This window comes from Chenopodium album, chromosome 27 (assembly GCF_948465745.1).
Source record: "Chenopodium album chromosome 27, dcCheAlbu1.1, whole genome shotgun sequence".
NCBI lineage: Eukaryota > Viridiplantae > Streptophyta > Magnoliopsida > Caryophyllales > Amaranthaceae > Chenopodium > Chenopodium album.
This window is the reverse complement of record NC_137860.1, coordinates 282,102-309,282: the sequence shown is the minus strand read 5'-3', so window position 1 is coordinate 309,282 and position 27,181 is coordinate 282,102. Positions and strand designations below refer to the sequence as shown.

General features: G+C 39.7%; 2 protein-coding genes across 2 annotated transcripts; one reads left to right on the top strand and one right to left on the bottom strand.

Moving 5' to 3' along the window:
- Positions 1-6,147: 6,147 nt before the first annotated feature.
- Positions 6,148-11,436, bottom strand: LOC145618932 (uncharacterized). Its single transcript, XM_081673544.1, has 6 exons — positions 9,016-11,436; positions 8,851-8,861; positions 7,924-8,275; positions 7,540-7,857; positions 6,755-7,437; positions 6,148-6,595 (listed from the first exon to the last, which is right to left on the bottom strand). The coding sequence occupies exons 1-6, from the start codon at positions 11,434-11,436 to the stop codon at positions 6,148-6,150; spliced, it is 4,233 nt and encodes a 1,410-aa protein (XP_081529670.1).
- A 4,667-nt stretch (positions 11,437-16,103) lies between these two features.
- Positions 16,104-19,690, top strand: LOC145618931 (uncharacterized). Its single transcript, XM_081673543.1, has 5 exons — positions 16,104-17,316; positions 17,392-17,831; positions 18,498-18,625; positions 19,055-19,475; positions 19,568-19,690. Exons 1-5 carry the CDS (start codon positions 16,104-16,106, stop codon positions 19,688-19,690), a joined length of 2,325 nt encoding a protein of 774 aa, XP_081529669.1.
- Positions 19,691-27,181: the final 7,491 nt, after the last annotated feature.

Below are 27,181 nucleotides of genomic sequence, written 5' to 3'. Positions count from 1 at the left end.
TAAATTCATTTTTTTATTAATGTAAGCTAAGAGAAGCATATGATTGAGCATCTAATTACTCAACTTTGATGACACACCATCTCCACCACCATAAAAGTTTCCCCCTCCTTCCTTGTGTATGTCCACTTTCCACTAATACCATCTTTCTTGTCTCAACTTTGATGACACACCATCTCCACCGCCAAATTAAACGAAACCCTATAAATTAAGCTAAGGGTGAAATTAAGGACATAGTCAGCTCCAAATGAGAGGGGTAATTGTGTCCTCTAATGCAACTGCCATTGAGCTTAATTTTCAAATCAAAGATGGTGTCAAAAATGGTGGAAATTGGGGATGTGTTTCTGTCTGATCTTAACTCTTCCAAGAACTCGGACTTGAGATTCTGATACCCCTATCGGCAAGCTGAGAACCTACACAATGAGAAGAAGTTAGCTAACCCCGGGGTGATCCGGGGACAACCACTCCGATGATAAAGTCAGAAAGTGTTTGAGAAAAGAAGATAAGTAAGAGAGAGAGAGTAGAGAGAGAATAGAGAGAGAGAGTAATTAATGCCCTCATTAATGAGGTCTTACCTACTATTTATAATAGTTTACCTTGACAGGTGGCTCTCATCCATGCAGAGCCTTTTGTGCCAAGTGTTGAGCTTCTGTTGCCACGTGTTGAATTTCGGCAAGCCGACATGTCTTCTTTCTGTAACATATCAGCATCTTCTCTATAATTATTAAAACCTGGTCGTGTGTTTTCACAAGATATCGGTCATGCCCAGATATCATCCCATACAATTAGCCCCCCAAGTGAGGACGTATGATCATTCATCATCGTGATCAGTTTATATGAGTAACAAGCTGAACCTAACGAAACAAATTTTGGGTTCCATATCTCATACTCCAGACTTTTCTTTATGCTGTAAATTTTATTGTAGTAACGTTTCTTGTACTCTAGTAACGTTTCTTGTACTCTGTCAAGTACTGTTTACTAACAAAATTTTATTACTGATCTTGTGATCTTGGCGTTGTCACAATTCATTTTAATTGCTCGACCTGTATCCAGGCAAATTAGCTTCTATATATTCATATATTTTTAAGCTCTATATTCTTTTGCTAAGAAGTGTTATTCTTGTTCGCTACTTTTAGTACTTTTTATTATTACTATTTACGTAAGAGTATAATTTTTGTGCCGTAACGCCGTGTTCTTCATCACTTTCATTAACTCCACTTCCTCCCCAAGTGACCTTGTATGCTGATAGCTTACAAGGTCAATTTATTACAAAAAGCCTGGGAGCGAAAAAACTCCGTTTTCCTCCCCAAGTGACCTTGTATGCCGATAGCTTACAAGGTCAATTTATTACAAAAAGCCTGGGAGCGAAAAAACTCCGTTTTCCTCCCCAAGTGACCTTGTATGCCGATAGCTTACAAGGTCAATTTATTACAAAAAGCCTGGGAGCGAAAAAACTCCGTTTTCCTCCCCAAGTGACCTTGTATGCCGATAGCTTACAAGGTCAATTTATTTCAAAGTGTACGTTATGGTAGTGTAACCGTTTTTCCTCTTTTTCTTTTTTTTTTTTTTTTTTTTTTTTGTTTGTTTGGGGCGGGAAAATTTTTACACGTGTCACAAATCCTGCCGCTGCTTTTTGAAAAAGCTCAAAAATTATCAACCGTCGGATCTCTGAACCGCCTTTCACTTCAATTGGCCATTCAGTTTCCCCTTTTTAGATCAAAATTTCGCCATTTTCTTATTACTTCGCATTCCTTCCTAGTTTCCTCTCAAAAAAGCTTAAGTTGCCGACCGAAGTTCTTTCCTTTCTTATCTTCCTCGCGTTCAGTTTGTGCATTCCGTCTCCTCGGGCGTACTTTCTCCTTCTTCGTCGTTTCTTATCAGTTAGAGGCACTAAATCAGCGATTTACATCGAAGGTACTGTCGCACCCTAACCCCTGATTTTCATGCTATTTTTATATTTTTTATATTCAGTTAAATGTCTGAAGATAGTGTCGAAGAGAATTTTCCTAACCTTAGTACTGCTAGGCGTCGTTTAATTAGACAATCTTTAGGCAAAGAAACTGGTAGTAATCAGGGTAATTCGTCTTCCCTTTCTGATAATATTGATTACCCTTTTGAGACGTTAACTTCTGAAGAAGAAAAACGCGCTTTTATGATACATAGGACCATTGCTCACCGTGAAAGTGCCTTTCACCCTACTAACCCTGATATCCCTGCCGATACTGAAATTCTTGACGTTGAGCCTGTTAGTGTCCGTTATCACTTACGCAGCTTTACTGGGAGACGATATTTTAATCAATACGGCACTAACGTTGGCAATATAGGTATAAACACTATGCCAAGGGTAAAGAGTACCAGTTACCAGCCTCGAGCCGCTGCCCGTGAAGCCGCTGAGGCCGCTAAAGCAGCTAAAGCAGCTGAGGCCGCTAAGGCAGCGGAATCTAGCAAAAGACCTGGACAAGGTCAGGTTGTAAGTTCTTCTGAAGAAGAACCTGAGGATGACATCCTTTCAACCCCTCAAGAAGGTCCGTCATCTCCCGTTCATGATTCTGCCGTCAACTCAGTTTTAAGAGATGACGAGACTCAGGAAGACAGCGTAAATAATGAGAGTAGGGATAACATTGTTGATTTAACGGCTGAGGTTATCCAGGAAGAGAACCTATGAGGGGTATAATTCTGAGACTGATAGGGCTGAGTTCTGACAACCTATGGTTCTTGCCAACGAGGGAAAAGTTGCAAAGGCAAAGATAAGTGAAGCTTTTAGGAAAACGGCAATTGCAAAGGACTATTGTCGTCGTGCAAAAAGGTTCTTTAACTTACCTGATGGGTACGAGTTGTCTCTCCCTCCATCTGGAGCTTCAGTGTTGGATTGTCCAGTTGGCTCCGTGGCCGTGTACATGAAACACTTGGATTTTGGCCTCCGTTTTCCTCTACATCCCTTTGTTGCTAAAATTTTGAAGGCTTGGAACGTTTGCCTAGTTCAGTTAACCCCCCAAACTATTCGTGCCGTTATTGCTACAGTTTAGGTCATGCTATATCGGAATTTTCCTCTAACCCTTAATGTATTCAGGCGGCTTATTACCCTAAAGAGGGATGGTCAATCAGATGGGTGGTGGTCATTATATACCCAACCTCACAAATATACCGTTCACCCTAAATTATCCAGCTGCAAAGGTTGGAAGGATAAGTTTTTCTTTATGTCAGTCCCAGAGGATTTTCCTTTGAGGAGAACTTTTTTCAAGCCTCATCCCCATTTTGATTCAATCCCTGAGAGAGATCTCGGGAAGCATGAAGAAAGGGCTGTCAATCACTTTGACATCTCTGAATTTGATGAAGGCGACGGCAAGGTCCGTCTAATTCCTGCGGTGTGGGTGCCGAATGTGAGTTACATTCTGGGCAACGCGCCGCTATCTCGTGTCGGTCTTTGTTGGACTGACCAGCATGGTATAACTTATCCTTCTTAGTTTTATTATTCTTATTCACTTATTATTCATTTTCTTATTTTCATAATGAAAGCGGCATAGTTTACTTGTTGTTTATCGTTACCTTCCTTACCCTTTTATTGTTGTTTTTTTTTATATCCGCATTTAACTGATTGAATCTATATTCCTTCTTACCAGGTATTGATAAGTTGGATAACAGACAACTCGGCCTATCTTCTGACGGGACAAGGGTTATCAGACGCTGCCCCAAAGCCTCTGACCCCTACGATACTCTTGCTTCCGTTTGCGGGCGTGCTCCAGCTATCAATGCCAAGAGAAGAGCTGAGATCATGGCCGATGAAAATGCCAAGAAAAGAAAGCTAACACCTCTAGCCAATCGGCGAAGTGGAATTGTGATCTCCAGCCCTAGGCAACCTGAAGGGCGGGCCGAGAAGAAGAAGGATCAACCAGCGCCCGAGAAGAAGAAAGATCAGTCGGTGTCTGAGAAGACCCCGACTGCCAACAAAGCTAAAAGCCCTGAGGCCGTTGTGAAGAAGATTATTCAGGGTATTGAGATCGAAGATCTCACTTCTGCTGAATCTCCCCGTCAACCTCAGGCAACCACCATAATTGCTCCTACAACGGTTGGGTCAGATTCCAGCATCCCAGCCTTGACTTATCGGTCCAATCAATGGATTGAACGCGTTTCTGGAAGGTTTCCGGATGAAGTTCTGAAGGGGTTCGCCGTCCCTCCTGGCCATTCCGGTGACCGTTGGCAACCTGCTATGGATGTCGGCCGGAATGAATCTATGATAACTGATGACCCAATGCAAGGTGGGAATCTCGGTTATCGGCTTCTGAGCAATTTGACGCTGCCGATGGACAGACTTGCTGGTCCAATCGGCCCCCTTGCTGCTACCCACATGCACAACATGATGAAGGTACATATATATATATTACTATTTTATATATTTTTTTTATATATATATTTTTATGTAGCGTTCTCGGTTTCCCTATTTTTACTCAAATATACATTTTATAGGCCGTCATGTCTGGCACAGAGCTGGTTGAGATGTATCGTTACTACCAGGAGAAACATCATCAAGCCTCCGCCAGCGAAAGTGCCATGCAGGAGGTCATCAAAAATGCTGAAAAGGCCCTCGATGATCTGAGGAAAATAAAAGAAAAAGATGACAAGGAGATGTCGGAGCTGAAGGTTAAGGCTGAGAAGGTTGTTGGCTTGGAATTGGAATTGCAGAGTCTGAAGACTCAGATTGCTGAAAAAGATAAAGCCATTGAGCGCCTTCCTTCCGTTGAGAAAGATCTCGACGATGCCAAGGTTAAAATTAAGAGCCTTGAAGAAAAGGTTCAAAAAATGGAAGCTGACAAACCTGGTATTCGTCAGAGAGCAGTTGGCCGTTATATTGCCTCCGATGAATTCTGCTCCAAGCTTCAAGACCGTTTTGATGGAGGTTGGACAGCAGCTCAGAGATGTGTTGCTCATGCTGCCGGTTGGAAGAAGGACGATTGGGCCAAGGTTGAAAAGGCTTTCGGCGAAGAAGCCTACAAGATCCCTTCCGGCTTCGAGGCGCAGCAATTCTCTGAAGAGGACTTGTATAACTTGGCGCCAACTGCTGATGACGGCCTCAAAAATCCCAGCATTTTGGACTCCCCAGTGTCTGAGAATGCACAATCTTAAAGGGGCGGGCAGTCATCACCGACATCCTCTTGTGGGTCTTGTATCATTGGGCCTTACCAGCCATAACTTTTTATTGTCTTTTGTATGTGTGAACATTTATTTTGACAATGTTGTCCTATCGGCATATACCCCTTTTTTGTGGTGATGCCTGTCGATTGTCAATTTCACCTGTTGTGTTAAACTTATTTTTGTTTTCATTGTCTGTCAACTATCTTACAAATTCCTACACCTTTATCATGACTGTTTGCTTATCTATTTCTAGTTTGCCTGTTTCTTTTTAAAACAACGTTATGATAGTTATATTGCCTTGCTGGTTTTCAGCATATAAAAAATTGCAAAAAATAAATGCTTACCTGAGACTTTGTCTGAAATTTGAAAACTTCAGTTGGAAATCTTTTTAAAGACGCCAGCTTTTGAGGATATCAGATATAAAAACCTGGCTGAGACTTTGTCTGAAATCTGAAAACTTCAGTTGGAAATCTTTTTAAAGACGCCAGCTTTTGAGGATATCAGATCTAAAAACCTGGCTTGAGAGATTACATATAAAAATTACCAGCATACTTTAAATACTTATCAGCATACTATGGGTACCACAAATCAATAATATATTATGAACATCATATCACTCCTTGCTCCCCCCAGTGTACATAGTTCGCGTTAGAGCTATGCACACTGAGCCGCGAACGGTTGTTGCTGGTTTAGATTATAACATTGGTCACTTACTGCTGTGTTGTTTTAGCCAGTTAGGTACCCTCTTGGCGATCATTTTCTGAGCTACGCCTCACATCGGCGTATACTCGAATTGATTTGGCCGGTATTTATATTTTGAACCAGCAACCTCATGAGTTAACGTATACAACTGATCAGGTTGTATAACTGTTATCTTCATGGAAGCGGTTTTGAGCTGTCCGTCCCACTTAACGATGTTCTGTTAAATGGAGGATGCCTATTAGATTGCGCATTGTCTGAATACTTCTTCATTCATCACTGACATCTTTCTTGATGTCAGCTTCTCATTAAAAATGTTTGTTACATATAATATTTCTTTAGTACAGCCGAATTCCATACATTTTTTAGAGGTGTTCCATCCAAAGTTTCCAGGTAAAATGACCCTTGGATGACGACATCTCTAATCCGATAAGGCCCCTCCCAGTTTGCAGTTAGCTTCCCGTCTTCATTTCCCTTACCGGTTGCTGCGGTTCTTCGTAATACCAGATCTCCTTTATTTAACGGCCTATGTGATACTCTTCTGTTGTAGGCCCGTGACATTCTTTCTTTAAAGACAGCTGACTTAACTGCTGCTTTTTCTCTTAGCTCTGGCAGAAAATCTAACTGTTGTCGTAGGAGTAAATCATTTTGATCTTCACAGTAATGCTGAATCCGTAATGTCGGCAATCCGACTTCTGCTGGTATGACTACTTCTGTTCCAAAAACCAGAGTATAAGGGGATTCACCTGTGGCTTCTCTCACCGTTGTCCTGTTGGCCCATAATATTTCCGGTATCAAATCTGCCCATAAACCTTTTGCGTCTTCGATCTTTTTCTTAATTGCCGTTATTATTTGCTTATTTGCTGCTTCTGCCTGGCCGTTAGACTGGGGGTGGCATACTGCTGCATAAGCAAATTTCACCTTATACATCATTAAAAGATCTTTGACTGGCTTACAGTCAAATTGGGTTCCATGATCAAAGACCATCGCCATCGGCAACCCGAACCTCGTGAAGATGCTTTTCCATATAAAATTTTTTACTTCCGATGTCGTTATCTTCGTTACTGGTTCTGCCTCTATCCCCTTGGTGAAGTAATCAATTCCCACTATCAGATATTTTCTTCCACCTGTGGCTGATGGGAACGGGCCTACTATATCCATTCCCCATTGGGCAAAAGGGACTGGGTTCAATATTGGAGTTAGATCATTTGGGGGTAAGTTGATAACTGGGGCAAACTTTTGGCACTTTTCACATTTTTTAACATAAGCCAATGCATCTGCGTTCATTGTCGGCCAGTAGTATCCCCTTCTCATTGCCTCTCTGGACAAAGCTCTTGCTCCAAGGTGGTTACCACAGCTTCCCTCGTGCAATTCTTCTATTAACCTTGCTGATTCGACATCCGTTATGCACCTTTGCAACGGCAGTGAAAACCCCCTTTTGTACAACTGGCCCTGGTACATAACGAACCACACACTATCCTTCCGTAACCTTTTCAGCTCCCCTTTATCTGTTGGCCCTACACCATGAACGATGTATGCCAGTATTTTATCATACCATTGATCCCCTACTTCAACACAACAGACATCCGCCGACATCTCGTCTATGCTTCTCTGCCTTAAAATCTCAACCATAACTGTTCTTTCCAAGTCATTGAAGCTTGAACTTGCCAATCTTGCTAATGCATCTGCTTGAGCATTTTTCAATCTCGGAACCAATTTGATCTCAAAGTATTGCAACTGAGCTGCTAACTGCTTCATCTTCTCCAAATACTTCACCATTGCTGGCTCTCGAGTTTCGTACTCCCCACTAAACTGGCTTGACACCAGCTGAGAATCAGTTGTCAACACTAGCCGTTTTGCTTCTGCCGCTATTGACAGCTGCATTCCGGCTACCGCAGCTTCATACTCGGCCTCATTATTTGTTGCCTTGAACTTAAATTTCATGGCGTATTCAAACATTTTTCCATCTGGAGCCGTTATCACAACTCCAGCCCCTGCCCCCGTTGCTGTGGCTGATCCATCAACTGATACCTGCCATGTTCCCAACTCCTCTTCTTCATCTGTATACGTGGTTTCAACAATAAAGTCTGATAATGCCTGGGCTTTAATTGATGTCCGGGGCTTGTAACTTATTTCGTACTCCGATAACTCCACTGCCCATGCCAGTAATCTACCAGATGTATCCATTTTGCGCAGTGATTTCTCTAAAGGATGATTGGTGAGAACTTCTATCGGATGTGCATCAAAGTAAGGCCTCAACTTCCTGGCTGCCACTATTACAGCTAACGCCATTTTCTCTATAACTGGATATCTGCGTTCTGCAGCATTCAAGACATGGCTGACAAAATAAATCGGTTGTTGTTGTCTCTTCCTTTCTACCAACAAAACGGCCGCTATTGTTTTTGGTGATGCCGAGATATATAACTGTAACACTTCTCCCTTCTCAGGCCTGGCAATTGTGGGAAGAGATCTAAGATGATTCCTCACTACTTCTAAGGCATCACTTTGTTCTTTTCCCCACTCAAATGCCTTATTCTTTCTCAGCACCATAGAAAACGGAAGTGCCTTATCAGCTGACTTGCTGATAAATCTGGTTAACCCTGCCATCCTGCCCGTTAACCTCTGTATATCACGAATGGTTTTTGGCTGTTTCATTTGAAGCACCGCATTCACCTTATCTGGATTCGCATCTATCCCCCGTTCACTGACCATGAAGCCTAAAAACTTCCCTGATCTCACCCCAAAAACACACTTCTCTGGATTCAACTTCATTTGATATTTTCTCAAGGTCTCGAATGTCTCCCTCAGATCGGCTATATGGTCTCCTTTGTTCTTACTCTTTACTATTGTATCATCCACATATACCTCAACATTCCGCCCTTTCTGTTTCTCAAAAATCTTATCCACCAACTTCTGGTAGGTTGCCCCTGCATTTTTCAACCCAAACGGCATTGCCTTATAACAATACACACCTACATCTGTTATAAAGGCCATTTTATTTCTATCAGCCTTATGCATGCTGACCTGATGATATCCTGAAAATGCATCCAGAAAACTAAGCATAGCATGACCAGAGGTCGAATCTACCAGCCTATCTATCCGAGGTAATGGGTAGCAATCCTTAGGGCAAGCTTTATTCAAATCTGTAAAATCCACACACATTCGCCACTTCCCTGTCGGCTTCCTCACCATTACTACATTTGCCAACCACTCGGGGTATGTACAGGGCTCTATAAACCCTGCTGCCAAGAGCTTATTCACCTCGGCCTGGATCGCTTCTATCTTCTCAGTTGAGAAATTGCGCTTCTTCTGCCTTATCGGCCTGAACTTTCTATCAACATTCAGCTTATGCTCCATTACCTCAGGATGTATGCCTGGCATCTCACTGGCCAAGAACGCAAAGACGTTGGCGTTCTCGCGCAATAAACTTATCAGGTTACACCTGGTCTCCACATCCATATCAGCCCCAACTTTCACTGTTCTACTGGGGTTACCTGGTTGCAATTCAACTTGGACGGTTTCTCCGCCCGGCAACGACCTTGGTGTTTCTTCAGGTCTTGCATCAAAGTTTCTCATTGTCAAATCTTGCACTGTCGGCTCACCTTCCCTTGTTGGGTTGCATGGAACTGTGGCATTACCAACTGGGTTCTTCAAAGCTGTAACATAACAGGCTTTCGACATAACCTGACCTCCATATACCTTCTCCACAGCTCCCAAGTTTGACACATAGGCTATTGCCAAGTGGTATGTTGATACAACAGCCTGCATGTCATGAATTATCGGTTTGCCGATAATTGCGTTATAAGCCGACTTGACATCCACCACCAAAAACTCTGCCATCACATCCCTTGCTTGTGGTCCATCACCCATCCTTACAGGCAACACAATACTCCCTTCTGGCCTCACTGTCGACCCGTTAAAACCGATCACAAGGTATGATACCGGCTTCAGGTATTGCCTTCCTATATTCATTTCAATAAAAGCCTGCATAAATAACACGTTCGCTGAACTGCCTCCATCCACCAGCACTCTTTTGATGTCAGCCCCATTGATCTTGGTTATCAGGACTAACGGATCATCATGCGGGAACTCTACACCTCGTGCATCTTCTTCTGTAAATACAACTTGGGGTATTGATGCCGGCCGAGGACGATTATCTACATCTAAAGCACAAACCAGATGACGGTGCTCCGCTAAATGCTTCTTCGCTCCACTAATCGTCCCTCCATGAATCGGCCCCCCCGTTATCACATCCACTCTTCCTGTAGATAACGGCGGTATTCCTGCATCCCCTTGTCGGACTATCCTCCCTTGTGTCCTTTCGGGCCTCGCTTCTATCTGTTGCCTCTCAACTGCTTGTGTCGGCTGTTGATTCCTGCCGGTATTCAACCGGTATTGTGTTAGGTGCCCTTTCCTGATCAACTCCTCAATGTTGTCCTTCAATTGGGTACATTCTTCCGTATAATGCCCCACATCCCTATGGAACATACAGTACTTCTTCACGTCCCTCGACCTTGCTTTCATGGGAATCGGCCTTGACCAATCTTCTCTGTTCTGATTCACTGAGTAGATTGCAGCCCTTGGCGTATTCAGGGGGGTGTAAGTGCTATATCTCACAGGCAGTCTTGTCGGTCTAGTATCTTGTCGGCTTCCTCCTCCCCTTCCTGGAGCAGGAGCTCTCGGCCTGTTCCCTCCAGATGAGGTCCCCTCACATTGACTTTGCCCCTTTCCGGCCACCATATGCCTGCTACTCGTCTTCATCAGCTCCTCACTCTTTATGTAATCGTGAGCTTTGCTGAACGCCGCTGCCAATGTCGGCAGGCTTTTCCTTGTTAGATATCTCTTAAAATCCGAATCAACCAACCCATTCATCAGAGCCATCACGGCTATTTCCTGTTGCAATTTCGGAATGGTGTTTGCTTCATTATTAAATCTCCTGATGTAATCTCTCAAAGATTCATCCGGTTTCTGTTCCACAGCCATCAATTCTCCAGAGGTCCTCTGCCTCACGCTGTTACTAACATACTGACCAACAAACATCTCAGTCAGTCTTTCAAAGCTATCTACTGACCCAACTTCAAGGTTGTTAAACCAGTCGGCTGCAGCCCCAATCAGAGTTGTCGGAAAGACTTTACACCAAACTGCATCCGAGTTAGTGTACAGCATCATGTGTCCCTCATAAGACGTTATGAACCTTGCCGGATCCCCTCTTCCATCATATCTACAAGTCGGCATTTTCACCTTCTCCATTGGTTGATCTAAGATGTGCTGGGCAAATGGGGATGCCCTTAACTGCACCACCGTGCGTACTGCTTGACCCCCTACTTGCGAGCTTCTTTGCGGCTGAGTTCTGGTACTCACAACACGGCTCGAGGACTGCTCATCCTGCCGTAATGTTGTATGCGTCCTTACTGACGACTCATGTCTGGGTCTCCTCGATGGGTTCTCCAACTGGTTGTACTGTTCTTCCTGGTTTTGGCGAAACATTCCCCTATCTGCCTGAGCAGCTTCTCTTTCGGCCCGTGCTGCCTCAGCCTCCTTCCTCTTCTTACTCATTGCACTCATTACCCTGGCGGCCGTTTCCAACTCGTCTGGAGTGAATGCCGCCATAGGGTCCTCTGCCTCCCCTCCTCCTACGGGGGGGGGGGGGGGTTAACGGCACATGGAACTGATTATCTTCTAGGGTATGGGTTTCATCTACTATCTCCACCTGGGGTTGTCCTTCTAGTATTCCATTGTTTCCGGCCATAACTGTTATTATTATATATGTGTTTTGTGTGAGGTTCTTAGGCAATAGAAGTGATCAACTGCCCCCTCCTTCTAGCGCCAAAATTGTTTCTGTCTGATCTTAACTCTTCCAAGAACTCTGTAATACCCCGTATTTTATACGTATTTTTATTTAAAGTATGTATTTAATGAAGTATTTAAGTAGTTATAATAATTTTAATTAAAGCATTTTATTAATATATTCTTATAATAGGAAAGTTTATTTAATTATCTTTATTTTTTTTAAAAAAGATGGGGTTTTAATTTAAGAAAGTTTATTTTTAACAAGTTTTAATTGGAAAGGGATTAGGAGAATTAAAAGAGGAAAGTTTAGGGTAAAAAGGGGGTATAAATATCCCACTTATGAGGCAAATCAACTTTGCCCAGAGTGGAGAAAACCCAAGGTAAGTTTCTCCCCTTTTCTCCCTTACTTTTCTTTCTTTTTTTTCCTCTTCCCTTCCCCTTCTCACGGCCGGCCACCACGCACACCACCACACGCGTGGCCGGACCACCACCGCACACCACCACAGCGCCGGCGCACGGCCAGCAGCTGCAGCGGCAGGCGGCAGCAGCCCAGCCTTGCCGCGGTGGCTGCTGCTGCCGTGGCTGCCTCTCGGAAAAAAAAAAAAAAAACTTAATCTTTCTTGTTCCTAATTAATCTATGCTTAGATCTAATTATAAACCTTGAGTTTTGGGATTAAAACTTGATGTTTGAATATTGTAATTATGTTAATTAATTTTCAGATTTGATTTTAATTAAAAAGCCCCAATTTTTGAAACCCTAGATTCTTGATTTATGAAATTATGAAAGTATATGATGTAATTATGTTTAGACCTTTAATTTAAGTACTTTAAGATCGATTTTCAGCAAGTTTTAATTATAAATATAGTGCAGGAATTTTAAGTAGAAACCTAAATTTTATGTTTTTAAAGGGAATTTAAATTACCCATTAAAGGGGACTTAATTATGGTGTTCTAAATATAATTTCAGCTTATTCTAATTAATTTATGAAGGGTTTTAAAATAGTATATATTGCTGGAAATTTGTTTAGAGTGGACTTTGATACACTATTATAATTTTAATGTGTAGGAGACTTTGAAGTAAGCGATTTTTACTAGTCGTGGCGAATTTAAGATCATATTCAAGGTACGTTCGCGTACTTAACATATTTTGATGATGTAGAATCATGCTAGGCTTAAATTCAATCAATTATAAGTAGCATCATGCTAAGGTTCATGTGTTGAATTGTGAATTATTGGTTTTGGTGATTGAATTGTGAAGCATGAATTATTTGAGATGATCTATGGATTGGAAAGTTATATTTTTGGCATGATTATATGGACTACATATTTATTTATGGCATGATAGAGAGCATGTTTAATCAAACTAATTGCTTAATTATGTTTGGATTATTAAAAAGGAATTTTATTATGGTTCATATAATTTTTATTGATGCTTTAAGCATGAAGAAGGAGCTAAATAAGTGTCTATGTACACAAGAAATAAATTGTATGTTGGTGCTTTTGGGCACTTAGGGTGCTTTAAACACCAAAGGATAGGATTGTTGGCGCTTTATGCGTTTACAGTGTCTAAGACACTGAGGTAGTAATAAAAAGGGTTCAACATTAAATATTATGTGGTCACTAAATATTCAAGAATTAAATTGGTGTGTTTGAATGGTTGAATTATTATTGATGATTGAATTGATATGCTTTGAGAGTCATCACCAAGTCTAATAATGTGTAAATAACGTAAAGTGAAAGAGATTACGCACCAAAACTCTTGGAACGTATATACCTTGAGTATGAACATATGGGGGGAGTTATGTGACTTTATATTTGATCATAACTTCTAATGGAGTACAGGACGCTGTACATTCCTTTTATTTTTATTATTATTGATATGCGCTGGAATTCCGCCACCCAAGGATGTGGCACAGGTGATGCTGGCACGGTTAGCTCCCGTGTCAGTGGTCCTCATTTCATTGAGGAAGGTTTGGTTAAGTTGGAAACCCGTTCGATGCGTAATCAACGCTTAATAAATTATGTAGTGGTCAACTTAAGAGTCTTGCAGTTTGTTGTGCATGCTTGAAAACAGGTGCTTTGAGGTTAGTGTGTGTAATTCTAGGAGTTGCATGATAGTGTGTTTACAAACGCTTATGTACTCAGTTTTGCTGATTTTGTGTTTTGTTGTGTCTGGCTATGTCTTTATCTTGGCCCTACGATGATCCATTTTGATGGAGAGTAGTGGGGGCAAGTAGAGATTCTCTTTTCAGGTATTGAAGCATGTTCATGATGGGGCATGAGTGAAGAGAGAATTATGCTAGTTTTCATTAGGATGTGATATGCTTAAGTTTTGAATAATATGCTTTTTATTTGTTGGACTAACATCATCTCGGTTTTGATCGGTTTTGAATAAGGGCCATGAAGGTTCCAAGTTGTAGTAGTTAATATTTAACTTGGTTTTGTTGATTTCCAACTTTACTTTCGTTTGGTTTGGTTTTTAAGATTTGCGTTATTTCTTAGTTTGACTTTCAAAACTTCCGCTGTGTGTCTTTGATAATTGCCTTAGCCGTTTTTACGGTGGCGGTAATGTCTTAGATATTCCTAAATAGTATTTTTAAGAGGGAAAAACGTATTTTGTTGGAAAGGAATTTCTAGGGTGTTACAAAGTAGTATCTGGGAGCTTTGGTTGAGATTTTAAATTACCACTAACACGAAAACGTTCTTTTATGATTTAAACTTGGCCAAGTGCTTATTTATTTTTTTTATGTCCACTTCTTCCCGATTTTATTTTATTTTATTTTATTTTATTTTAAATATTTTCTTTTTTTTAAGGAGGTCCGAAATTTTTTTTTAATTTTGGGCCGAATTTTTTTTTATTTTATTTTATTTATTGGTCCGAATTTTTTTAGGGCCGAAATTTTTTTTTTAGCAGGAAAAATATTTTTTTGTTTGTTAATTTTGCAGGGAGCAAGGATTGAGGTAAGAATTATGTGTTAAAAGCTTTTATTAACATGTTGGTGAGCTTGGGTAGGAAAAGAAAGGGCATATAGGCTAAAATTTAATTTCTTCCCTGCGTGCATTAATTCTATTTCAGGGTGTTCATGCATGTTGTATGATTAATTGTTTATTGATTGAAGCATGAAATATATGTATTGTTTTGTGGGAATTATTCAAATTGTATGATTGAACACCAAACTTAAATTCTTGCACGAATTGTATTATTTATTTTATTTCTTTGGGGAAGGGAATTCTTTCTAAGCCTTTTTCCTCTACAGGATGCCTAACTTTCCTAGTAAGTATACACAAATGGGGTCATTAATAAAGAAAAATGATGAGCACCCCTATGACTTCGTAGAGAAAATCAGATACTATTGTTCTTATAGGAGTAATGTCTTGCGGGACAAAATATTTGAGACCCCTGATCGTATCTCAGTAATGATTGTACACTGTCTGCCAGAGGAGCCTCCTTATATTGCTATCAAGGAAAAATTTGTTGACTTTTACCTTCCAGGAGATGTTCCAAACTACTACAAATACAAAAATTATTATGGCCAGTGGTACCCCGATTATGTTTATTTAACTAACTACATTGTAAGGGTGGAAAGAGCTCACTATCAGCGTTTAAATCTTCCGTACCCTAACTACTACTATGACAACCCAGTAGAGAACAACCCCCATGTAAATCAACAACCAGAAAGTTCCTCTTCTGCATCATCAGGGGGTAACCAAGCGGAAAATGGGGAGCAACAAGAGGGGGACAGTTCAATGATGGAGATATCCGATCCTAACCCACCTCCAACTCCAATTATAATTGACATATCATCAGACGAGGAAGAGGAGGGAGAATTCGTCCAAGTAGAACCTAAACCTGAGTCACCTGAACCAATGGAGGATTCTAATGACAATGATTTCGATCCTTCGAGTTATAGGCAATCCACTGACAAAAGGGACAACGTTCGAAAGGACTAATTATTATAATCTCTTTTATTAGGACTTTCAGTTATCTTCGGTATCTTTAATATTTGCAACTAGGTAATAAGTGGTATTTCCACAAACATTTAGTGATCCTATGAACACTTGCTAGTGATTATACTCATTTATATTCCAGTATTTATTTATTATTCCTATCAATAACATTCCAATTTCTTTCCTTACTACTTCCCAATAATTTAATTATTTCAATTACAGCAATCACTCCATTTCACACAAGTTTTAACCTATGTTGCCATTCCAATTCTACAAACCATGTTTCAGCGAATTAAGTTCTAAATCTCGAATAGCAAGGGTTGACGGGGACTATTTTTATTTATTATTGTGATGCTTTATTAAATGCTTGGTTGATTAGCAATCAATAATTAGTTGATAAAGCTATGAACTATGAATTTGGTAAATCCAATTCAAAATTTATTAGCTTCAAAGGAACTGTGCAAGTTTAATAATTCTATACTTAGCGAGTGAATGCCTTGGGAGCTAACCTAAACCACATTTAATTCAGGAGAAGAAAGATGGCAGGAGGAAGCAGTATTAACACTGGTGGAAATGAGCTTAGTGAGGTAGTAAGACAATTAGCAGCAGTTGCCCAGCAGCTGGCTAGAAACACGTCCGGCAATGGGGATACTCAGGGGGAACTTTTTAAGAAAGTGGCACAGAGTAAGCCACTCACTTATCAAGGGGAGCCTGACCCTACCATTTTAGAAAACTGGTTGAGAGAGTTCGAAAAACTGTTTGAAGCGGTAGGATGCCCTGAGGATTCGAAAGTAGGCTGTGCTACCTACTACCTAAGGGGTGAAGCTGACCTCTGGTGGCAGCAAAATGAAGCTACTGTTAGGACCCTACCTGGATTTAACTGGACCAAGTTCCAAGAGAAAATGAGGGATAAGTTTTACCCAAGCTTTTTGCAAAAGCAGAAAGCAGAGGAGTTCTCAAACCTCAGAATGGAAAAGATGTCAGTTACGGAATACTATACTAGGTTTATAGAGTTATCCCGTTTCGCTGAGGAGACTGTTGCTACTGAAAAAGCCAAGGCTAGGAAGTTTGAGAGTGGTTTAACCACGGATCTGCAATTAAAACTCTGCGGGCAAGTATTTGAAACTCTGGACGAGGTGTACGGAAGAGCCGCACACCTGTATGCGTTGGAAGAAAAGAAGAAGAAGGAGCTGACTGATATGGAAGGGAGAGAGAAGAGAAAAGAGGTGGTGCAAGTTTCTGGAAACCAGCATGGAAACCAGAATGGTTTTAAGAAGCAGAAGTACCACCACAACAATAACTTCTCCAATAATAATAATTTCCAGAATAATAACCGTCAAGGTGGACGTGGCAACAATGGAGGAGTTAGAAACAACAATAACCGGGGGAATAACAGAGATGGAAGGTATTATCTCTGCAGAAGGTGCAGTAACAATCACCCTGGGAGGGACTGCGAAGGCAATCTAGTTACTTGTCGTGCTTGTAACAAACTGGGGCATAGGGAGTACGAGTGTTACTCTAAGAATGCTAATGGAAATAGGCAGAACAACTTTAACCCAAAGGGGAACCAGAGGAATTTCCAAGGGAACAACAACAATAACAACAACTTTAATGGAAGCAAGGGAGCACAACAGAATGGAGTGAGGAATGGTAACCCCAACAATAACAATAACCAAAATAAGAATGGAGCTGCTGGAAAACTGAATGTGCTGAGTAGACATGAGGCTGAGGCCACGAATGATGTTATAACTGGTACTTTTTCTATTAACTCTATTCCTGTTAAAGTATTGTTTGATTCTGGTGCAACTTTCTCTTTTGTTTCTAAAGGTACTGTGGCAAAACTTAGGGACTGCTTAACAGCAGTAAAACCAGTAGATTTACCTATAACTATTCCGACAGGTGGGGTAGTAAATTGTACTAAGGCATTTAGAAATGTGCCCTTAGAAATAGAAGGAAAGATATTTCCTTCTGACCTTATTGAGTTTGGGTTGAGTGACTTCGATATTATCCTAGGAATGGACTGGATGAGTAAGTATAATGCTGAAATTAGTTGTAGGTCACGAAAGGTCAAAATGGTTGCAAGCAGCAATGAATCAGTGACATACTGGATGAAAGGTGGTACTAAGCGCCCGAGATTAATTTCTGTCCTAAAGTTGGCAAAATACATGAAGAAAGGGCATCCAGTATATTTTTGCAGTGTCAGGGATATGGACCATGAGCAAGTGACAAACCCGGAGGATATAACAGTAGTGAATCAATACCTGGATGTATTTCCAGAGGAAATTCCGGGGATGCCACCTAAGAGAGCAATCGACTTTACCATAGATTTAGTTCCCGGAACAGCCCCTATATCCAAGGCACCATATCGAATGGCACCTAAGGAAATGAGTGAGTTGAAGGAGCAGTTGCAGGACTTACTGGAGAAAGGATACATTAGACCAAGTGCTTCACCTTGGGGAGCTCCAGTTCTATTTGTAAAGAAAAAGGATGGAAGCATGCGATTATGTATCGATTACAGGGAATTAAATAAGGTGACGATAAAGAATAAGTATCCCTTGCCACGAATAGATGATTTGTTTGATCAATTGAAAGGAGCTACAGTGTTCTCTAAGATCGACCTGAGGTCCGGATATCATCAATTGAGGATTGCCGACGAGGACATTCCTAAAACGGCATTTAGAACAAGGTATGGACACTATGAGTTCACAGTTATGCCTTTTGGGTTGACTAACGCTCCAGCGATCTTTATGGATTTGATGAATAGGGTGTTTCACCAATTTATGGATAAGTTTGTAGTGGTCTTCATAGATGATATTTTGGTATACTCCAAGAACAAGGAAGAGCATGCAGAACATCTAAGGGCAGTTCTGCAAACACTGAGAGAGAACCACCTTTATGCAAAGTTCTCTAAATGTGAGTTTTGGTTGGAAAAGGTAGCATTCCTAGGACACTTTGTGTCTAAGGATGGAGTAGAAGTAGACCCAGCCAAAATAGAAGCTGTGAAAAGTTGGCCTACACCTAAAACTGTATCTGATGTGAGGAGTTTCTTAGGTTTAGCAGGGTATTATAGGCGTTTTGTTAAAGATTTCTCCAAAATTGCTAAGCCTATGACTACTCTAATGAAGAAGGATAAGAAATTTGAGTGGGATGAGAGGTGTGAAGAGGCATTTCAACTCTTAAAGCACAAACTAGTTACAGCACCAGTGCTTACACTTCCAGATGATAGTGGATTGTATGATGTGTATAGTGATGCGTCAAAGAACGGTTTGGGATGCGTGCTTATGCAAAATAGGAAGGTAATAGCATACGCATCAAGGCAGCTTAAAACACACGAGGTGAACTATCCAACCCATGACCTAGAATTAGCTGCCATCATTTTTGCCCTAAAAATTTGGCGTCATTACTTGTATGGAGTGAAATGTAGAATTTATACAGACCATAAGAGCCTAAAGTATATTTTCACTCAAAAGGACCTGAACTCTCGACAAAGGAGGTGGCTGGAGTATACAACGGATTGCGATTTGGACATACAATACCACGAAGGGAAGGCGAATGTGGTTGCGGATGCTTTAAGTCGTAAATCTAGTCATGGAATAAACTCGTTAGTAGTAGCTAATGAGTTATGTAGAGAAATGGCAAAATTGAACTTAGAAGTCGTGGAATGGGGAGTACCAGCAGGTATTCTAGCGAATCTGAGCGTCCAACCAACAATATTCGATGAGATTCGAGAAAACCAAGAGGGAGATGTGAAGTTGGACAGGATTCGTGAAAAGATTAAACAAGGGAAAGCTACAGACTTCAAAGTTCATGAGGATGGAAGTTTAAGGTATAAAGGTCGATGGTGTGTACCACAAAAATGTGAAGAAGTGAAGAGGAAGTTGATGGAAGAAGGTCACAATACACCTTACTCAGTACACCCGGGAGGAGACAAGTTATATAAGGATTTAAAGAAAATGTTTTGGTGGCCTAGAATGAAAAACGAGGTGGCTGAATTTGTGGCAAGGTGCTTAACTTGTCAGAAAGTGAAAATAGAACACAAGAGACCTCAAGGGACTGTACAGTCATTGGAAATCCCAAGCTGGAAGTGGGACTGCATTTCAATGGACTTTGTGACCTGTCTTCCTAAATCCAAAAGCGGCAATGACACCATTTGGGTAGTGGTGGATAGACTAACAAAATCAGCAGTGTTTATACCAATGAAAGAAACTTGGAAAATGGAACAACTTGCAAAAGCTTACATCAAGCACGTTGTGAGGTTACATGGGGTTCCAAAAGATATCATATCTGATAGGGATTCCAGGTTTCTATCAAAATTCTGGAAAAGTGTGCAAGAAAACTTTGGTACAATCCTTAAAATGAGTACAGCCTTCCACCCTGCCACAGATGGGCAAACCGAAAGAACCATTCAAACCTTGGAAGATATGTTGAGAGCCTGCATTATAGATTTCAAGGGAGGATGGGAGGATAGCTTGGATTTAATTGAATTCTCTTATAACAATAGTTATCATGCGAGCATTGGTATGGCTCCATTCGAGGCCTTGTATGGGAGAAAGTGTCGTAGCCCAATCTGTTGGAACGACATTAGTGAAACTGTAGTTCTTGGGCCTCAACTGATTGAAGATACAATCAAACAAGTAAGGGAGATCCAAGCTAAAATCCAAGCTGTAGGAGTTTATAGGTACTACGCAGCGGAAATAACATATATGAATCATATTCAATAGAGTACCTAATCCCAAGAATCGCATGCATAACACACAAGACACATAATCATACCTTTGAAGCGTGAATTCCACGAAGCTATTCGACAGGCAAATCAGGGAGAGAATAGAGCCCCAAGTGTTGCTCCTCTACTTAGTCCACGAGATTCGAACGAGCCGTCCACCAATACTAGATTGGTCGAGTGATTGAGGAAAACCGCGATCACCACCTTTTCGGACAACCGACCACCGCACGAACCACCACCACCACGAGACACCACCGGCGCCGGGAGGAGGAGAGTGACGTGAGAGAGGGAGTATGAGAGGGGTTTGGTTTCGTGTTTGCTAATTAGGGTTTGATCTAAATGATCAGTTAATTCCTTACATGCAAACCTAGACACCTAGTCTATTTATAATCTCATTATAATTAGACTAGGGCACGAAGCCCAATAGCCTCTCAAAGCCCCATATGGCCGGCCACCTAGAGTGATGAGGCCCATGATGGGCCTCGTCCTCTAATGCTCGATCTAGCCCCTTTGTGTGACCTTATAGGATCCGTCCAATTGGGCTTTGGCCTATTTTACTAGTCCAAAGATCGTAAGTACCTCTAGCTATGGCAAAACGACGACCCAAATGTCCGGACTTAATTATCTCCATAATTTGATCCAATTATATATCTAGTAATTGCACACGACGAAGACATAACTCCTTCAATCTCCCACTTGTCTGAGACAAGGGTGCAATGTTCAAATTCCTTAAGTCAATGTATATGTCGATTTGATAATATGATTGCATCACATGTCGATATCATATTAATCTACAAATCGTTTCTTGAAATCTGAGTTAGAATTACAAAACCAAATGATTACTGAGTAATGCATTTGAACGCGGCCACGTATTTTCTGAATTCTCCCTCTTCAAGCGGCCATGACACATTTCCTAATTTAATAGGTAGACTCTATCCAATCTTGTGGCAACAAGCCTCCCACTCAACTTCTGAAATAACCGGGAAACATCCTTTATAATCTCCAGTTACGGGTAGACGTTTGAATGTACCACAGTTATAACATCCATTGAATGAAATCAATGTTCCACTCATGTCAAAGGAATCCACTAATATATACGGAAGCTCTATACTTGAACTTCAAAGTAGGTCAATAGTTCGATCATGCATCATTCATGCATATCCAAGTGATTGATCGAGCATCACTATGCCCCTATAGCCCATGAAACCGAGCTATCCAATCAATCTTACATGCTAGTCCATTTATTGAAATCATTTATGTCCACTTTAATGATTTCGAACTAGGAACTTAAATAATATACGGATTTTGTTCACCTGTGGGGTTTCATACACCAGGTCTCTAAAATAGATAACCTGATGAGCCCATCAATCCATAATTATTTTGGACATTTTATTTAATTTCAAAACCATAATTAAATAAGAGAAATAATAATTTCTATTTTTAAACATAATTCTGCAAATTGATGTATTTTCTTATGTAATATGTTTCCACAAACATACACAACTTAAATTTACATAATTTGCTTCAATCCAAGACTTTAATATGACTTTCATACCTTTGTCTATGGAAGGGGTTTAGTGATTTCTCACTCATAATAAAACTTTGCAGAACGTGACCTTCCGCCGGTCAATGATCTCATAACTGAGGCGATATCTCATATCCATTTGCTTGGATTTGTGATGTGACCCTGGCTCCTTTGTTCTTGGGCAAAGGTGACCCTTCGGTCATATTACATTTCAATCCAAACTTCCTCTAAAACTATCCGACTATAGCTTAATATACATATTCTGACATTGAGCATGCAATAGTGCTTTGCTTTGAACTCTTCAAGCTCACTGTACTTCTCCATACTAACAAAATTGTGCGTCTAGATCAAAATCTAGAGTCATCTTGCCTGTTTGGAGAGAACTTGCATTCGTAAAACTCTTGACAACTTGTTTATCTTTAACACCATAAACTAGAAAAATTCCTTTAGTGCTTCTCAAGTACTCAAGGATTTGTTCTTGGTAACTTTCCGTATGCTTATTCTGTATTTGTTTGAAACTTGCTACACATGCACAAGTCATATGTAACAACTTGCTTTGTACATTTCATGGTACATGTAATGGTCCCTTTTGCAAAAGCATTAGGTCCACTGCCTTTACAACTCAACTCAACTAGCTTTTAAGGCACTGAGTTTTACTGAGTGTAAAACCATGAGACATGGGAAGAGATCCTCTCTTAGAATCTTGCATCTTGAACTTGTCAAGAATCTTATCAACATAAGTCTCTTGATTAGGTCCAGTCATCCTTCAAGATTCACTTTGTGGATTTTGATTCCCAATATGTACTCAACATCTCCTAGGTCTCCCATATAGAAACAATCTTTCTAACCATTGCTTGACTTATTCAAGTATTGATATATCATTTCATGTGAAATGTGTGTCAACTTCATACTAGACTAAGAAGACCAATTGCTCCCACTAAACTTCTTGTTTCTACAAGATTTCTTTTCATTCTTCCAAGGTAATCAAACTGTTTGATTTCCTAATGAATATTCCAACTCCTTAATGCTTACTTCAATCCATAAATGAATTTCTGAAGTTTGCAAAACTTTCTAGGAATTTCTGGAATTCAAAACTTAAGTTGTATCATATACATCCCATCCATCAAGAACATTTCATGAAGATGATTTTGATTTCCATAACTAGAAATAATCCGAATAGGCTTACATGACTAATAGGTTTGACCCTATTTGTAAGACTATCATGGACTAGCACATCTTTACAGACATGGAGTCCATTCTGGATTTCTTGGCTTTAAGCCATTTCCTGAGTCGGCACTTGTCCAAAGCTTGCTTGTAGGTATGGATTCCAACCATTCCAATAGGAAAATTTTTAGAATCCACCTTTTACTAGAATTCCAACAAACTGTTTGTTTTAATCCTAAGTAACCTACGATAGGTGTGAGCGACAATAGAATTATTCTCTTCAACTCTTTGAAGCCTTTCATTCTAGTAGGACGATAGAAGTCTCGCTAGTTGAATTAGCTTGCTTCGACACACGTTTTATCAAATTAGCTGATTTCATGCGCATTCGTCTCTAATGTAGTGTTATCTACATCCCTTTGTTGCTCGTCTCATCGAGATCTAACTTTACTCCCACTTGGCTTTGTAGGAAGACACTTCTTTCTATAAAGACACTATCGCGAGCAACAAACATTTTGTTTCTACGCGATTGTAGGAATAATACCTCTGATTTAGGGTTTATTATGTCATCTTTGTAAACATTTTACATAGATTTCATACTCCCTCAATCCTAAAAGATTACTTTGGAACATTTCCATCCTTTCTACTGCTTTGGTTAAGTTTCTGTTTAGTATATTTGCAATTGTTGTTGTTCTAATGCATATCCTCAAAACGATATTTGTAAATCATTAAATCTTGGATCGAACCATGGCAAGCAAAGTTTGATTCCTACTTTATACATTTTAATTGTAATGTTCCTGGATCGTGAACTAATTCAACAATTCCTTTAGACGATCATCTATTTTGAGTTAATTATTTATTACAACAATCATAATGTGGTGCTAAATTGTTTATCTCAAACTTGATTTTACATTTCATTTTGGAATTTTGAACATTTCAATGATTCCAACTTTTATTTCATTAAGTAATCATCGACATATTCACTTAAATCGTTAATAAAAGCAATGAAATAGTTAAATCTCTTGCTAATTTTGAATTTATGGTACACTCACATCATATGTTTGTGTTCCAAAAGGTCATTTTAGCTCTTTTACCCTTTCAACTAAAAGGTAACTTGGTCATTTTATCAAGCATGACTTCTAATTCTCAAGTGATTCATAATCATATAAGAGTAAGAGTCCATCCATATTTTGGATGTGCAAATCATTTATGTGACCTAACTTTACTTTGTTATAAGTATGTTAGCTTTGAATCATCTAAATTTACTTTTGTGATCTACTTATATCAATGTTATAAAATTAACTCATATCTAGCAAAATGAAAACAATTTATTACCTTGGTCATGGATCAACATTTGTCCAAGCCAAGTAAAACCAAATCAGTATTCAAAACAAGAAAACCGAAATATTGTCTCAAAATGGAAATAGTTCTAAATGTCATGATAAACTAATCAGAAATTAAAACTATGAAGCTATCTCTGGCCACTCAAATATTTCTAGTGCACCTTCAAGCTCCATCTCCATGCTAGCTTCACTTGCTTGCAGTTCCTGCGCAACATCATAATGTTAAGCACTGCAACTTGGTATCACATACCTTAGTGAAAGTTAAAATGTTTATAACATAATACCTGAGGTTGATGCTCCATTCTTCTTCTTGAGGAAATCAAGGTATTTCTGGCAATTACGTTTCCAATGCCCCTTCTTCTTGCAGTAAAAGCATTCACTCTCACTTGCAACTTTGGGTTTTGGATTCGCCTTAGGCTTTTCAGGAGCCTTGGCAACTTGCTTGCCCTTGCTCTTGGCATTAGCCTTTTGCCCCTTCTTCTTGAACCCCTTTCCCTTTTGGATCATAAGAACTTCCTTCTTAGGTTCCTTAGGGATTTGTTTCTCAGCACTAACCAGCATTGCATGCAATTGACTCATAGTCTTTGCACTCGCAGTCATGTTAAAGTTCATGATAAACTGGTTGAAACTTTCTGGAAGTGAATGGAGAATGATGTCTGTTGCCAAATCATCACTAATTGGGTACCCCAGTTTCTCCATACTTTGAATTAGGCCGATCATTTTGAAAACATGATCATGAACTGTGGCACCCTTCTCCATTCTACAATCCATAATCTCACGATGAAGCTCATACCTTTCAACTCTAGCTTGTTTCTTAAACAAAACTTTGAGCTCTTCCATGATTGAATAGGCATCCAGGTCCTCAAAACGCTTTTGAAGACTAGGTTCCATGGTAGCAATCATTAAGCAAGTGATAGGCATAGCTCTATCATGAGCTTCCTTGTGCTTCTTTATATCTGCCGCAGTTGGATTTTCTGGCAGAGGTCCTGGTAATGGGGTATCAATGACATCCTCCTTACCTTCAGATTTCAGAACAAGCCTTAGCATTCTTTCCCAGTTGGAAAAGTTTTCCCCTGTCAACCTATCCTTTTCAAGGAATGGTCGCAAATTGTAAACGTTGCTGTCATTGTTATTACGGCTACCCATCTATGTCAAAATAAGGCAAAGTTTAATAATTATGTTTAATAAATTAAAGTACCACAAAACATATTCATTTGGTAACTTTAAGACACTTTATTCAATAATTAAATGACCCCAATTGAATTTTAAGTGCTTCCAAGACCCTTTATTCATGCAATGATTAACCGGACTTTGGCCCTGCCATCAACCATTACATTTTCAAGGTGAGTAAACTCTTTACTGATTACAACTCTTGTAACTCTTGGTTGAATAATTAACCATCACATGTTTAATTATTACCCTTAGCTTCAAGGTTCTAAACTTTATCTTTAGGTAACCTTGTTGAGTATAACCAATTAAAAGTGTAGAATTTGTCCTACCCCCACTCCCCAATGAAAATTATGATGCCCAGCTTTGGCATGACCCATCACAAATGTCAAAGGTTTCATCGGGTTTTTAATTGGAAAAGCTGCCTCAATATTACTGGGATCTAGATTTATTATGTTGTGATTATTTAGTGAACTCTAGCGCATCATCAAAACAACATAAATAAACCTAAACATGCATAATCTACTAATGCAATAAAATAAATGTGACGTAGTATGGCCCCTTAGTCCTAAGAAAACTAGAAATGAAAAAACTCCCACTTGAATCATCATGGACCTCCATCCACCTTGCTCCTTTGGGCCTTCATTTCATGGGCTTCTTTTGGGCTAACACCATTTAAATAACTATTCTATTTACATTAAATAAAAGTTATGAAAATACTCAACGGTACGCAGACCGTATTTAGATTACAAAAATACATCACGATACGCAGATCGTATTTAAGAATCTATGGGCCATACTAGTCTATATATAGCAACATAATATCATATATTAGAAAAGTGCCATATAATAAATCACTCAACATGCTTGTCTAAACTATAACATCTGATGATCATAATAAAGACAACGCATTTCCTAAAATATCTTATATTTTAATCATAATTAGATAATATCATATATTATCCATGACGATTCATAAAATATCATATATTTAATTTAGTCATGAGATAGAATCAAATCATATTTTAATCTAGAAAGATAAAATCATATTTAATCTTCCATGATTATCCTAACTAATTTAGGAGATTCTATCCTAATTACTAGCCAATCAAATAATTTTAAAATCAATTACATCCTAATAATCTAATTATGGGATAATCACATTATTTAAATCAATTATTATCCTTTTGGAATATGCTCAGAATATCCTAATCAGTCTTATCCATAATTAATCACTTTAATTTAGGATAATTACAAAAATAACAAACTAAATATGGATAATATCAAACATAACAACTTTTGAATATTTGATTTTATCCTAAAACAAAAAGATTTTATCCAAACAAAAACAACTTTATCTTTTAAACTAAAAGATCATATTTTGAAAATATTTGAACTTATCCAAAATAAAACCAATTTTATCCCAAAATAATTCGTAATTATCCTGAAATAAATATTAAAACAGAAATTTTTTTTTTTTTGAAAAACCACAACCACCACGCCGGCCACCGTGGTTGGCTAGCCGAAGCTAGCCACGGTGGCTGGCTGCCATGACAGCAGCCACTGCCGCAAGGGCAGCAGCGTGGAGCTGCTTCTGCTGGGCTGCAGGCCACCGTGCGTGGCCAGCCGAGGCTAGCCACGGTGGCTGGCTGCCTTGCAGCAGCCACTGCCGCGCAAGGCAGCAGCAGCACCGAGCTG

Bases quoted from the DNA above. Each gene is read 5' to 3' on its own strand.
- LOC145618932 (XM_081673544.1), bottom strand. From the start codon at position 11,436: ATGGCGGCATTCACTCCAGACGAGTTGGAAACGGCCGCCAGGGTAATG. The intron at 7,438-7,539 runs GTTCCGAGATTG...ATTTTAAGGCAG, and splicing joins AATACTTTGAGATCAAATTG to AGAAGCATAGACGAGATGTC. The intron at 6,596-6,754 runs GTATAAGGTGAA...ATGGGCCAACAG, and splicing joins GTCAAAGATCTTTTAATGAT to GACAACGGTGAGAGAAGCCA.
- LOC145618931 (XM_081673543.1), top strand. From the start codon at position 16,104: ATGGCAGGAGGAAGCAGTATTAACACTGGTGGAAATGAGCTTAGTGAG. The intron at 17,317-17,391 runs GTACTTTTTCTA...TTGTTTCTAAAG, and splicing joins CACGAATGATGTTATAACTG to GTACTGTGGCAAAACTTAGG. The intron at 19,476-19,567 runs GTACACCCGGGA...ATTTGTGGCAAG, and splicing joins GTCACAATACACCTTACTCA to GTGCTTAACTTGTCAGAAAG.